This window comes from Hypoxylon trugodes (assembly GCF_022578975.1).
Source record: "Hypoxylon trugodes strain CBS 135444 unplaced genomic scaffold F4822scaffold_3, whole genome shotgun sequence".
In the NCBI taxonomy this organism is placed as follows: domain Eukaryota; kingdom Fungi; phylum Ascomycota; class Sordariomycetes; order Xylariales; family Hypoxylaceae; genus Hypoxylon; species Hypoxylon trugodes.
In genome coordinates, this window is record NW_026250018.1 from 1533421 (window position 1) to 1546187 (window position 12767).

Below are 12767 nucleotides of genomic sequence, written 5' to 3' on the forward strand. Positions count from 1 at the left end.
ATAAGCCATTCAAATACAAACTACATCTTGCGTGCTTAGCTCCGTGATAATCCACTATACGGGCTTACGAGATACTAGTAAGGCATCTTTTAATTTGGCATTCCTCCCATGAATCAGTTGACCATAGATGGACTTAATTTTACTGGAAAATATGTAAATAAGCAAGCTGTCGTAATCTTGGGCAAAGAGCTGACGCACGCCTATCCAGGCAACAACATTAATATATGGCTCCTAATCGCTTGTAGATATCGTTAAATCATAGGTGTGGCTAGTAAGTATAGCTTAAGAGATGCGTGAGCCACAATTGGGTATAGCTCATTGGGCTGACGTTGGTCTAAGCTTGGGCCTAGTCACATGCTTCATGTGGCTCAATGGAACGGGGATAAGGCTAGGGGATAGTGGGTACTACGTAAGGTACCTAGGTACCTCTTGTACTGTAATGTACTCCTGTAAGGTTGCAGTCAAGTGCCACCGGCATTGCGCCTGGCCTGGCGATTTCGATAAATGAATTGTTTCTAGTTTCCTAACCTGAATACACCGAATTACAACCAACTTTTTTCTCCTACCCTTCTACAAAACACACGTGGACTGCGTTCACTTGTGATTTTAATAATACAACTACGACATATTCCGAAGACAGAAGGACTCGAAGGTTCTGTCTATTCTCGAGAAAGAACGAATAAACTGGGGAACCCAACCCTTGAAACCGTTTATCTCCCAAGTCGAGTCGGTCGAGACTCTCCTTACTAGGAACAAAGTGCAACTTGACGACATACACATTTCAATACTCGAAACAAAACGCGACTACTGAATACTGAAGATGGCCGACACGCTAAGTACACCGGGTGGTATCTCGGATCCCGCCCTCATCAAGTATGTTCTGTCTGCGCTATTCTCGTTTGTGCGCGCAACCGTTAATCTTGCTAACACCAAAACTCTAGACTCGTCAACAGGCTACAAGATGTTTTCTCCACCGTTGGTGTCAACAACCCGATCGATTTACCGCAAATAGTCGTCGTCGGAAGTCAGTCTAGCGGTAAGAGTTCCGTGCTCGAGAACATCGTCGGCCGAGACTTGTATGTCACCCCTCGTACCCCCCTGAGCTCTAGTAGCTCCACCTACACCGTCTTAAACTAACCCGCCGCTCTCGAATAGCTTACCTCGAGGATCCGGTATCGTAACGCGGCGACCTCTTATCCTACAACTTATCAACCGACCTGCGACGCATACAAATGGAGTCTCGGAAGAAGTCTCGAATTCTACCGACAAGGCGGCCAACGCAGACGAGTGGGGCGAGTTCTTGCACATCCCGGGACAGAAGTTCTACGATTTTAACAAAATTCGGGACGAGATCAGCAGGGAGACGGAAGCAAAGGTCGGTCGAAATGCCGGTATCTCGCCCGCACCGATTAACCTCCGAGTCTACTCCCCGAACGTCCTGACCCTAACATTGGTCGATTTGCCCGGTCTGACGAAAGTGCCCGTGGGTGACCAACCAAGGGATATCGAGCGACAAATCAAAGACATGGTCCTCAAATATATCCAAAAGTCGAATGCCATTATCCTAGCTGTCACCGCTGCCAACATTGATTTGGCTAACTCCGATGGTCTCAAACTTGCGAGAGAAGTTGATCCGGAAGGACAACGAACAATTGGTGTTTTGACAAAGGTAGATCTTATGGACGAGGGTACGGATGTAGTTGATATTCTTGCTGGACGTATTATTCCGTTGCGTCTCGGATACGTCCCAGTTGTGAACAGAGGACAACGGGATATTGACAACAAGAAGCCGATTTCCGCGTCCCTCGAATCTGAGAAGAACTACTTCGAAAACCACAGGGCGTACAAAAACAAGAGCACATACTGCGGTACACCATACTTGGCGAGGAAGTTGAATCTGATTTTGATGATGCACATTAAACAAACGCTACCCGATATCAAAGCGAGAATTGCTAGCTCGCTACAGAAATACTCCGCTGAGCTTGACAGTCTAGGTCCTTCAATGTTGGGTAACAGCGCAAATATTGTTTTGAACATCATCACAGAATTTGCGAATGAATGGCAAACCGTTTTGGACGGCCGACACGGCGAGTTATCTAGTATAGAACTATCTGGTGGTGCCCGTATCAGCTTTGTGTTCCACGAACTGTACTCCAACGGTGTCAAAGCGGTCGATCCATTCGATGTTGTGAAAGATGCTGATATCAGAACGATATTGGTCAACTCCTCCGGTCCTTCTCCGGCGCTTTTCGTCGGAACCACTGCTTTCGAAGTAATCGTTAAGCAACAAATTAAGCGACTAGAAGAGCCTAGTCTCAAGTGTGTTTCGCTCGTATACGACGAGTTAGTGCGAGTCTTAACACAACTCCTATCCAAAGCACTCTACAGGCGGTACCCGCAACTGAAGGAGAAGTTCCACAACGTGGTTATCGCTTTCTTCAAGAAGTCTATGGAGCCTACCAATAAGCTCGTTAAGGATCTTGTTTCCATGGAAGCTTGCTACATTAACACGGCCCATCCCGACTTCCTCAACGGTCACCGCGCTATGGCTATAGTGAACGAGCGGTATAATGCTGCTAAGCCCGTTCAGGTTGACCCTAAGACAGGAAAGCCTATGCCTGCGCCAACAACTCCGGCCCGTGCTGCTAGCCCGTCATTGGATAGCAACCTGGACAGCAACACGGGCTTCTTCGGAAGTTTCTTCGCCGCCAAGAACAAGAAGAAGGCCGCTGCTATGGATGCTCCTCCTCCCACCCTTAAAGCTTCCGGGGCTCTATCAGAGAGAGAGAATGTTGAGGTTGAAGTTATCAGTATGTTTAATGAAATAATTCTACCTGATTTATGACACTGACAAATTATTCTAGAGCTACTAATTTCCTCCTACTTCAACATCGTTAAGAGAACGATGATCGACATGGTCCCAAAGGCTATCATGCTAAACCTTGTCCAGTAAGCACAAAGTCCAACCTATCTCGGCGTATTATCAAGATTACTAATTCGAATAATAGATTTACAAAGGATGAGATGCAAAAAGAGCTCTTGGAGAACATGTACCGAAACGAGACCTTCGACGACCTACTAAAGGAGAGCGACTACACTATTCGCCGACGGAAGGAATGCCAGCAGATGGTCGAGTCATTGGGTAAGGCCAACGAGATTGTCAGCCAAGTGCAGTAAAAGTAAGGAGCGGCGGAATAGGTGTCTGTTAAACCCCAAGTGTCGGAAATAATTCTTGGCCGGGTAGGCAGGATGGGATGGGATGAGATGGTTACGGCGTCGAGCGGTCACGGAGAAACACAACCACCCCCATACCATATTATCGGTAGATTGTTGTCTTCGTTGAGCTAATGCTCTTCCCCCCCTCACCACCACCACCCCCTATCTCATCCTCCTTTACTCACTGGAACTTGGAACCCCCTTATTGTCCTAATTTTAAGGAACCTACCCTTTTTTAGTCAACGTCATACCCCCAAACCAATCAACACAATTCCCCCTTAGAATATGACCAATGTACGTCAGTCAGTCAGTTGGTAGTAGATGAGAAATATGATGAATATTGAGTGATAATGGGGTTGGGTGTGTTAATGTATGTACCCAAATGAAACCAGAAATTGATGTTTTGAATTTGTTTGTGTTTCTCCTCGGCCTTTCTCATAGGCCTCTTCGCATAATTTGTCCTTAGATCTACGTGATGCGTTGCTTGATATAGGATTCGGGATTTGAAGTGACCGGCGGTGAGGTGACCCGGAGGAGGCTGCCGGTGCATATGTCTATTTGACCGATGCGTTAGGGTGAGCCACAGGATTTTGTTACTCGGATAGTTACGTGGGATGTGGTTTTGATATACGTTCTTCATTTACGTTCGGAAACTTGTAACCGTGGGAGTATAGCTTGATCGACATGAGTAAGAGGACATGTCGGCTTGAGGCGTATACTTTTTCATGTCAAGGATTATATTCGCCGGTTTTGTAAATATCAGGATCGTCTACCTACCTAGATATTTGTGATCTATAATCTGGTCTTGGGAGCGGGGGGTTAGGGGTACGGCCTATTGTCTTACCCACGTGTGTGACCTATCTGGTATTATTATATTCGGCGACGCCGAGCGATAGTCACCGCTTCCCTTTGGGGGTGTCGGTGTCGGGATGGGATGGTAATAAAGAAAACGCGGAGGCCGGAGACGGAAGATTCCGTATCGCGGCCGTTGGTTCCGAGTTACCCGGCACAGGTTACGTGGGGAGGTTGGTAAGTACATTGGTAATAGGTACTTAAGTAGGTAATAGCGAGGCAGGCTTGAATACGAGTTTTCTTTATGATATCTGATAAGATTGGATATGTATGGCTCTTTTGTATGTTATATGTGTGTCCGATACGTAGTCAATACATCATCCCGCGTCAGCGCGTCTAGAATACCCCCTTTCTTTTCGTCTCCATAGAGTATCCGGGAGTATATCTAGCCGGGGTCTGGACTCGTCGTGCCACGGCCCGAACGCGGGATGCATGTATGCAGATATGTCGGTATGTAGGAAGGGTTCTATGTATATGGGGATAGATGGATATATGAGATCTGACGAACCTATTTTAAGGAGCGCATATGTGGGGGATCAGAGGTGAAAGGGGTGGGGAGAAGGTGAGCAGGGAAAGGGGAAAGGGGGAGGCGTCTGGTCTAGTTCCCCTTGGCCCGGATGTTTAAGACGCCACATAAGATTATCATCAGGGGCAGTATCTACCTACTGGTAGGTATAGCTCGGCGAATAAGACGGACATCTCTCCGTAGCCAAACGGCTCAGTCGGCTATGAACACGACTAGAAAGGAAAGGTAAAAATGTGAAGACGAAAAGAGAACGAAAGTGTCGTAGTTTGACCAGAGTGGGAATAGGGCGGGCGGCCCGCTGCCGCGCGCTTGGGGGCCACGGCTACGAGCACATATACTTGATGTATGGCGTAGTGCGTGTAAGCACGCTATTAACTTAACCTACACCGAGCCCGTAACCCAGTAATCTAATCCAACCCCTGACGGAAAAGATAGAGAAGACAAGAAAAAAAAAGGACTCGCCTTGCATGGATCAAGATGGCGGTCAAGCGGCTGTTTTTCCCTTATACGTAACAGCACATCGCATAACCAAGGGTAGAGGATACTTACACTAAATTAGCTATCGAACACGCAAGAGATTTATGTGTGGATGGTGACGAGTCGCATACATTGGCTAGTAAGTACATGCAAAAGCGGTGACACAAGATGGGAGAATGGTGCGATCTGGTCATCAAAAAATAATAATATGTATGTTGGTTCGGCGGCCAGCATAGCAGAGAGGTATATACATACCGCAAGTTACCCTCTTTCTTAGCAGCTTCTTAGAAGTCTTCAAACTCCTGAACAAGTCCATGGGGATCGTTGATCTGTGATTGTTAGTGTGGTATTCATAAGCTCATTAATTCGATACGCTAAAGGAAGCATCGCAACTCGCCACACCTTACTCTTTTCATCTGCTATTGGCGGCGAGTTTCTCCATAACAAAAATGGGTGATCAATCTAGAACCGACCCTCCGTCTCCTCCACCTCCACCGCCACCAAGCCCAAGTAAGGGATCTTCCTGAATTGGCCCCTGAATCAAGAATAGTCGTTTATACAATTTCGACCATTTTGGAGGTGAGATCTATGTCCTTCACAGGAATATCTCCCGGGCTAGACGAGCTCATAGTTGTAGTTTTTATACTACCTTGGCCATCCGAGCTAGGCTAGGCGAAAGGGAATAAGAGGAAATGGTCGAGGGAAGTCGGCACCGAATGACCTAACTATTGCCGTAAATTGAGGACAGCTAGGAATACTTTTGTTCGTGGTTTAACATTGGTTAATGCTCGATTAGAAGGGATTTTCGGTGGTAAAAAGGAAAAGGCGTAAAAGTGGGAGGTTATCATAATGTAAAATTCGACATATATTCGTCCTTGGGGTGGCACCGTTTACAACTTCGATTTGGTCTTCAACACAACAGCACCGTCTTTTACTTCAAAGTCCTTTCCTTTTGTCCAGCGGAACCAGTCACGGAGAGCTTCTTCGCCCCCTTGGTTCGGAGTAAGAATATCTCCGACGTAACCACGTCCGGGAACTCCCGGACCTTGACCATGAATACTAGGGTCGGTGCCTTTGTCATCAATCGCCAAGCATGGTGTGTCGCGCAACGCCACCGATGGTCTCTGGTCGCCCTCACGGCCGCCATCCGTTTCTAGTTCGGGATACTCTAATACGGGAGTACAACAGGCATCGGTGCCATCGAATATGGCCTCCCATTCTGAGCGTGTCTTGGACTTGAAAATCATTTCGAATAACTGTTTCATTTCTGGCCATGTTTCACGATCATTGCGTCGCGTCTCCCAGTTTTGGTTGCTCAAGCCTAGGCCTTTGATCAAGGCGGCATAAAATTGGGGCTCTAAAGCTCCGACCGCCATATATTTTCCGTCTTTTGTTTCATACGTATCGTAAAACGGACATCCACCGTCAAGTAGATTTTTCCCACGTGGTTGGTCGCCCGTCGGCGTCTTGAGAACCTGTCGAGGAAATGTTGCGAGATAGTTGGTACCATCGACCATATTAGCTTCGACAACTTGCCCCTTTCCAGTTGCCCCTCTAGCTATGACAGCGAGTAGAATCCCCTGAAAGAGCGTAGCACCACCACCCGCAAAATCACCAGCGAAATTGTAAGGTGCATACGGCTTATCACCACTTCTTCCTACTAGAGAAAGAAACCCGGATACGGCAAGATAGTTAATATCGTGACCGGCCATCAAGGCGTATTTCCCATCGCGACGAAAGCCTGCCATGCGGCCGTAGATAAGGCGAGGGTTTAAGCCACACAAGACATCCGGGCCAAGGCCAAGCTTTTCTAATACGCCTGGGCGGAAGGGGTCGATTGTGATATCGGCGGTTTTGGCTAGTTCTTTGATGAGTTCAACACCAGCTGGCGACTTTAAATCAACTGCTATAGAAGACTTGTGTCTTGTAAGCAGATCAGGCGCTGGGACTGAACCGCTAGGCGTATGGCGATCAATGCGGAGGACGTTTGCGCCGGCATCCGCAAGAAGTAAGCCAGCGAATGGTCCTGATTATATGTTAATTACGGGTTTCTGCATCTTAATCGGGGATGTCCTACCGGGCGCTAATCCAGCAAATTCAAGGACCTTGAGCCCCTGAAGCGGCGGTGGTCCAACCATTTTTAATGAGTCAAAACTCCTTAAATCCGATAAATTTCAACTTGGATATTTCCCGTTAGATTGGCCTCTATATAGAAATTACTTTGGGGGGTAAGAGTAGAAACGGGGTTTGATGAGTTGCTTGGTGTTAGTGACGGACAGTATGCGCCCCAAAGTCAGGGAGTTTATGAAAGGCGGAGAGCCGAGGTTTGTGTTACCACAGTACAAGATGGATTGCGATTAACACTGTTTGTCACATATATTTAACTCTTTCCTGCACCTTTCTTTTTGTTCGGGTTCTCAGAAACTAAACCGGCTTTGACAAATGCATCTCTTGCAGTTTGATTGATCAGAGCAAAACGACGAGGACCAAGTTTATGGCCTCCATACCATCGAGTCACAATCACCATCACGTTCCAAAGATCCATGAGCTGCATAAGATGTAACAGTCGACCTCCCGCGGCAGTTTCGCCGTCATCATTACAATCTTGGAATGTAGTGTTGTTGGGCCCTTTTATTCGCCAGGCTGTAATATTATGTGTAGCAGTCCGGACTTTTTTGTCGGTGGAGAGAAGATACTGGACGAATGCCTCAGCTTCTTCGGTGGATGTGACGGTAGCACACCGAGCAACAAATGTTGATTTCTGCTCAATAAAAGGGTCCGATATAATCCAGGGAGGTTCGCGGGTGTTGATATCCTTTGCGTCTACTGTAACTTGAGACGCAGGCTGGGTATCTGCGGTATTTTCTGGGGCAGTGGTATCCTCTTCCTGGGGTTCTTCTGGTACTGATAATTCGAGAAGCCGAGTTAACTCCTCTATGGCGTCGAAGAGACAAACGGCTCCTGGTTCGTAGGTAGTACTTAAGGCCTGACAGAATAAGGATAACTCTCGAGCAGCGTCACCACGCCTGCCATGCTCGCCGGTACTATTAGTACCTAGAACAACAGGGGGCACTGCAGGATAAGTAGGGGGGAACTCTATACGAAGAGATGAAGATTCTCCAGGTGGTGTTAAAATGTAAATGTTTTCTTCATTCGAGGGTACTAAGCAGCCATCACCATAGATTGAATTAATTGCTTCGAGCTCATCCCGAAGCTCTTCATTCATTCTTCAATATTGTTTCTGTGATAATGGTGGATGCGACAAAATGGAAAAGGCGATGGTTGAGCTTAAATGTATACCGGTAATTTGAAAATTAATTCTAGACTCTAGAAAGTCTCATGTATTGTGAAGGTATAGAATATTGTAAGACAGTGGAGTTAACAGCGGGAGCTGATCGAGACACCCCACCATTGTGTATAAAAAGCACAGTGCTTAATGCTATCGGGATAATTTTATGCAAGGAACAGTATATCTGATAAGAGACGGGATGGGGACCCATGTTGGTTTAAATCTATTAAATCACCTGCAGATGCCCGACTTCCAGGGATGCTTGTTTGTATTATAGTGGGTCATAGAAGGGTTCAGAACCCCACGCCGTTCGCCCCTCCATTTTCTTAGCCCTGGAGGTAATGCTCTAGGGCTGCTAGCAATATCCCTAAGCTCCGAGTCCCGACCAAACAATCGACTTTTGTTCGAGGACGCCGAAATCGAAGGCCGTTTCCAGTGACTTCAACCAACTTAAATCCTTGACTTGGGGAATTTAGGTACCAGAGCTATCCTATTTAATACATAGCTGCCTAAGCGGCGTATTATTTTCTACTTCGAAATTTATTTTTTACAATTATTCCTCTTCTCCAGCCTTCTTTTCAAAGCTTAGCCTTACTTCGATAATATTCTTTAATCGCCGTTTCTAGTCTCAGCTGCCTATCCGTGAGCCACCGTCGAAGATGGCGTCCGCCGTGGAGCAGGCTACGGCCTTCAAGAACGACGGCAACAAAGCTTTCGCCGCACACGACTGGCCCAAGGCGATCGAATTGTATACCAAAGCTATTGAATTGAATGATAAGGAACCTACATATTACACAAACAGAGCACAAGTCTGTCCTACCTCGTCCGGCCTTAAGCGCTCGCGTGACTGACCTCGACTTGAATTTTAGGCACATATCAAGTCAGAAGCTTTCGGATATGCTATCGCAGACGCTACAAAGGCGATTGAATTAAACCCAAAGCTCATAAAGGTGCGGACGCCGCTAAAATCTACCTCCGATGTGCATGCCAGGCGCTAACCTCGCCCAAAACTAGGCTTACTTTCGCCGAGCTGTTTCCTACGCTGCAATCCTCAAACCGAAAGACGCCGTAAAGGACTTCAAGAAATGTGTCGAACTCGATCCCGCGAACAAAGATGCCAAGCTCAAGCTTGCCGAGTGCCAGAAGATTGTCCGACAGCTGAATTTCTATGCGGCTATTGAAGTCGGAGATGAGCCATCCGCAGCCGAAGGTCTCGACATTGACTCTATCGTCGTCGAACCTGATTACGATGGTGTAGAACTCAAGGACCAGATGACACAGGAGTTTATTGATGACATGATTGAACGATTCAAGAATGGCAAGAAGATCCACAAGAAATATGTCTACCAGATTGTGATCGCGGTCAAGAATATTGTCTATGAGGAGGCGACAATGGTTGAGATGAAGATTCCGGATGATGTCAAACTCACAGTCTGTGGTGACACACATGGTAAGCCTAGGGATATCTTGTCTTATTCAAACATCGCTAACATTATTGTAGGTCAATATTTCGACTTAATGGAGCTCTTCAGATTGAACGGCCGACCGTCGGAGAAGCATTGGTACCTGTTCAATGGAGACTTCGTGGACCGAGGTTCTTGGTCATCCGAGATTGCTCTGTTGCTGTATGCCTACAAGTGGTTACGCCCTCATGGTATGTACCTCAACAGAGGCAACCACGAAACCGACGACATGAACAAGGTGTACGGATTCCAGGGCGAGTGCAAGGCGAAGTACAACGAAAGGTAACCCTTCTAATCGGTATTTCAAAATATTCCACCCGTTCTAACCGATTCTAGGGTCTTCAAACTATTCTCTGAGAGTTTCTCCGCGTTACCGCTAGCAACGCTCATCGGATCTAAGTATCTTGTCTTGCATGGTGGTCTATTCTCGGATGACAGCGTAACATTGGATGATATCCGAAAGGTGGATAGGCACGCTCAAAGACAACCGGGCCAATCCGGTCTGATGATGGAGATGTTGTGGACCGATCCCCAGAAGGCTCCTGGCCGAAGTCCCAACAAGAGAGGTGTGGGTATTCAGTTCGGACCGGATGTAACGAAGAAATTCTGTGAGAAGAACGGTCTAGACGCTATCATCCGAAGTCACGAGGTCCGTATGGACGGTTACGAGGAAGAGCACGACGGAAAGTGTATCACAGGTGAGTCGCTTTTATTTTCTTCTGATGGATCTTTTTTGCTAACTCGTCTCAAGTCTTCTCGGCACCAAAGTACTGTGACCAGACGGAGAATCGGGGTGCATACATCAACATTGGCCCTGACTACAAACTCAGCTTCAACCAATTTGATGCTGTTCCTCACCCGCCGATTAAGCCTATGGTAAGTTTTATTTCTTCCTTTCCATCCCAGCTGTGAAATAAACAAGATTGATCTGACCAATTCCAGGCGTATGCCAACAACTCGCTTATGTCGATGATGTAAAGGGGTGATTTGGTTTTTCATGTATTCCACATGCTGATCTTGCATCGAATGGTGGCTCAACATGGCATTCTTGCATATATACGGCGCTTCATCGTAAGGGGAAGCACTGGCGTTGAGGGGGTATCGGTGAGGAAATGGGAATTTATACCATACTGGCGGTACCAATGAAAAATGGCATACTGGATTGTGGTTTTTGCTTTCATGATGTGTGTATGTTGGTGATGGTTGATTTGAATTTAATTGTGTGATGAAATATCAGCCTGCCCAGAGTTTATCTTGTCCATCTCTACCGACTAAGGCACCAAGCCAGTCGGAACATCCTCGTATTCGAAGCGAAGAATGAATTCCATCTTGATATGAGCCCTGCCATGCTGTAATAGCTGCGGAAAAGGCACCTAGGTCGTCCCTTGGCATTCTTAACCAGCAATTCTTCCCTTCAACTTTGAGAATGTCTAAAGGAATACCGATGCCTGTAGTGCCTAGGAATTGCTTTAACGCGGATGTGCAGTAAGACCGTACTTGGAGGGCATCAAGCTCAGCAGGATCAGATGGATCACTGAAAAGTTCGAGATGTGCGTAGGAAAAACGTGGGGTTTTAATAGTAGCTGTGACTAGCTCATAGGTTTTTTTCACTTTGGTCGTAGCTGGGGCGTCTGTCATTGATATATCTGCTGGTTCTGGCATGATTCTTTGAGGTGTGCAGGTGCTTGACTGTTGCTGTAGGAGACAGACAGGTACATATACCTAAGAGGCAGTAAAATAGATTGACATGATAGGGCGAATTGGAATTGTCATGTACCTAGCAAGCTAAAATGGGGAGTTGTGATTGGACAAAGTGCATTCTCAAGATCATTAGGTAATCTTTACAGCAATATTTTGGTGGAGCTAATGATCCACCATGGCAGAAAGCTCACCGCTTTAAGCTCGGTTTAAAAGATAAATGCCCTTTTTTGCACCAATCCGAGTTTCTCCCACGCTAATTAATTTAACCATTATCAATAGCTATCTAGCGCCCCGACTTAAGCATCATGACTAGACCAACCAGAGCACAGATTTCCAGTGCCGCTAAGCACTACGGCCGAAACCCTGCGCGAGTAGCTCGACTTCATAGTCTCAACCCTCGTCTTTTCCCTCGTCTTAACGTCCCTTCTCAAAGCAATCCCTTTAATACTCACCCTCCTGAGCCTCCTCCGGTCTACACCACCGCTAAACTCACCGAGTTGATCCTTTACGAGCGTCTCGATCCCTTTGCACAGCACCCGGAGCTCCTTGTTAAGCCTGTCGAGATGGCCGACTCTCTTTACACCTGGCAGCCCATTCCTCCCAACCAGATGCGCTACGCTCGCGCGTGTATGGTCTGCTCTATCATCATGGTCCAATCTGTAAGTAATTCCTTCCATCCGCACTTCTTCGCTTTCCCGCCTACGCTCGATCCATTCACACTATCTAAGTAATTAAATGGACTAACGTAAACAAAACAGCGTTTCCGTTCTGAAGGTTGTCCCAACTGTCCCTTCCTCGACCTTAAGGGCTCGCCCGAAGCTGTCGAATCTTGCACCTCCAGCGTCTTCGAAGGAACCATGGCCATCGCCAGCCCCCGAACCTCATGGGTTGCACGTTGGAACCGTATCGACAACTACGTCCCCGGCACCTACGCCATTCAAGTGATGGGTTCGCTACCTGAGGACGTTAAGCAGGCTATGGAGGACGATGGTCACGTCTACATTCCGTAAGTTTTTCTTTGTTCTTGTTTATTTCTTTCCGCATTTGTTCTATATACTTCCTTTGGCAAGAATAGTTATCTAACATTGGTATTTTCACTCAACAGTCGAGACGGTTCCGCCACCGAGATTGAATAGGCTTCATCCGGTGCACCCGCAGCCATTCGTGGACTCAACAACGAGCAGCGCGATAGCCCCCAAACTCCCAAAGCCACCCGCCCCGTCGAAGAAGACCGTGACGCTCC

The 12767-nt window shown here is 47.1% G+C and overlaps 6 protein-coding genes across 6 annotated transcripts; 3 read left to right on the top strand and 3 right to left on the bottom strand.

Moving 5' to 3' along the window:
* Window positions 1-820: 820 nt before the first annotated feature.
* F4822DRAFT_436566 (vacuolar sorting protein 1) lies at window positions 821-3177 on the top strand (the record flags this gene model as incomplete). Its single annotated transcript, XM_051462320.1, has 5 exons — window positions 821-873; window positions 942-1076; window positions 1156-2810; window positions 2865-2949; window positions 3009-3177. 5 exons carry the CDS (start codon window positions 821-823, stop codon window positions 3175-3177), a joined length of 2097 nt encoding a protein of 698 aa, XP_051316725.1.
* A 2784-nt stretch (window positions 3178-5961) lies between these two features.
* F4822DRAFT_426805 (CoA-transferase family III) lies at window positions 5962-7209 on the bottom strand (the record flags this gene model as incomplete). Its single annotated transcript, XM_051460629.1, has 2 exons — window positions 5962-7097; window positions 7149-7209. 2 exons carry the CDS (start codon window positions 7207-7209, stop codon window positions 5962-5964), a joined length of 1197 nt encoding a protein of 398 aa, XP_051316726.1.
* A 121-nt stretch (window positions 7210-7330) lies between these two features.
* On the bottom strand, window positions 7331-8549 carry F4822DRAFT_168021 (UPF0029-domain-containing protein). Its single transcript, XM_051453244.1, has one exon. The coding sequence runs from the start codon at window positions 8295-8297 to the stop codon at window positions 7452-7454; it is 846 nt and encodes a 281-aa protein (XP_051316727.1). The 5' UTR covers window positions 8298-8549; the 3' UTR covers window positions 7331-7451.
* Window positions 8550-8611: 62 nt separating this feature from the next.
* Window positions 8612-10929, top strand: F4822DRAFT_168048 (protein phosphatase 5). Its single transcript, XM_051453245.1, has 7 exons — window positions 8612-9169; window positions 9230-9310; window positions 9375-9810; window positions 9862-10105; window positions 10160-10521; window positions 10575-10699; window positions 10766-10929. Exons 1-7 carry the CDS (start codon window positions 9020-9022, stop codon window positions 10799-10801), a joined length of 1434 nt encoding a protein of 477 aa, XP_051316728.1. The 5' UTR covers window positions 8612-9019; the 3' UTR covers window positions 10802-10929.
* F4822DRAFT_168055 (uncharacterized protein) lies at window positions 10881-11633 on the bottom strand. Its single transcript, XM_051453246.1, has one exon. It carries the CDS (start codon window positions 11483-11485, stop codon window positions 11057-11059), a length of 429 nt encoding a protein of 142 aa, XP_051316729.1. The 5' UTR covers window positions 11486-11633; the 3' UTR covers window positions 10881-11056.
* A 259-nt stretch (window positions 11634-11892) lies between these two features.
* F4822DRAFT_168089 (Spt4/RpoE2 zinc finger-domain-containing protein) lies at window positions 11893-12574 on the top strand. The gene is made up of 2 exons (XM_051453248.1): window positions 11893-12183; window positions 12283-12574. The coding sequence occupies exons 1-2, from the start codon at window positions 12088-12090 to the stop codon at window positions 12532-12534; spliced, it is 348 nt and encodes a 115-aa protein (XP_051316730.1). The 5' UTR covers window positions 11893-12087; the 3' UTR covers window positions 12535-12574.
* Window positions 12575-12767: the final 193 nt, after the last annotated feature.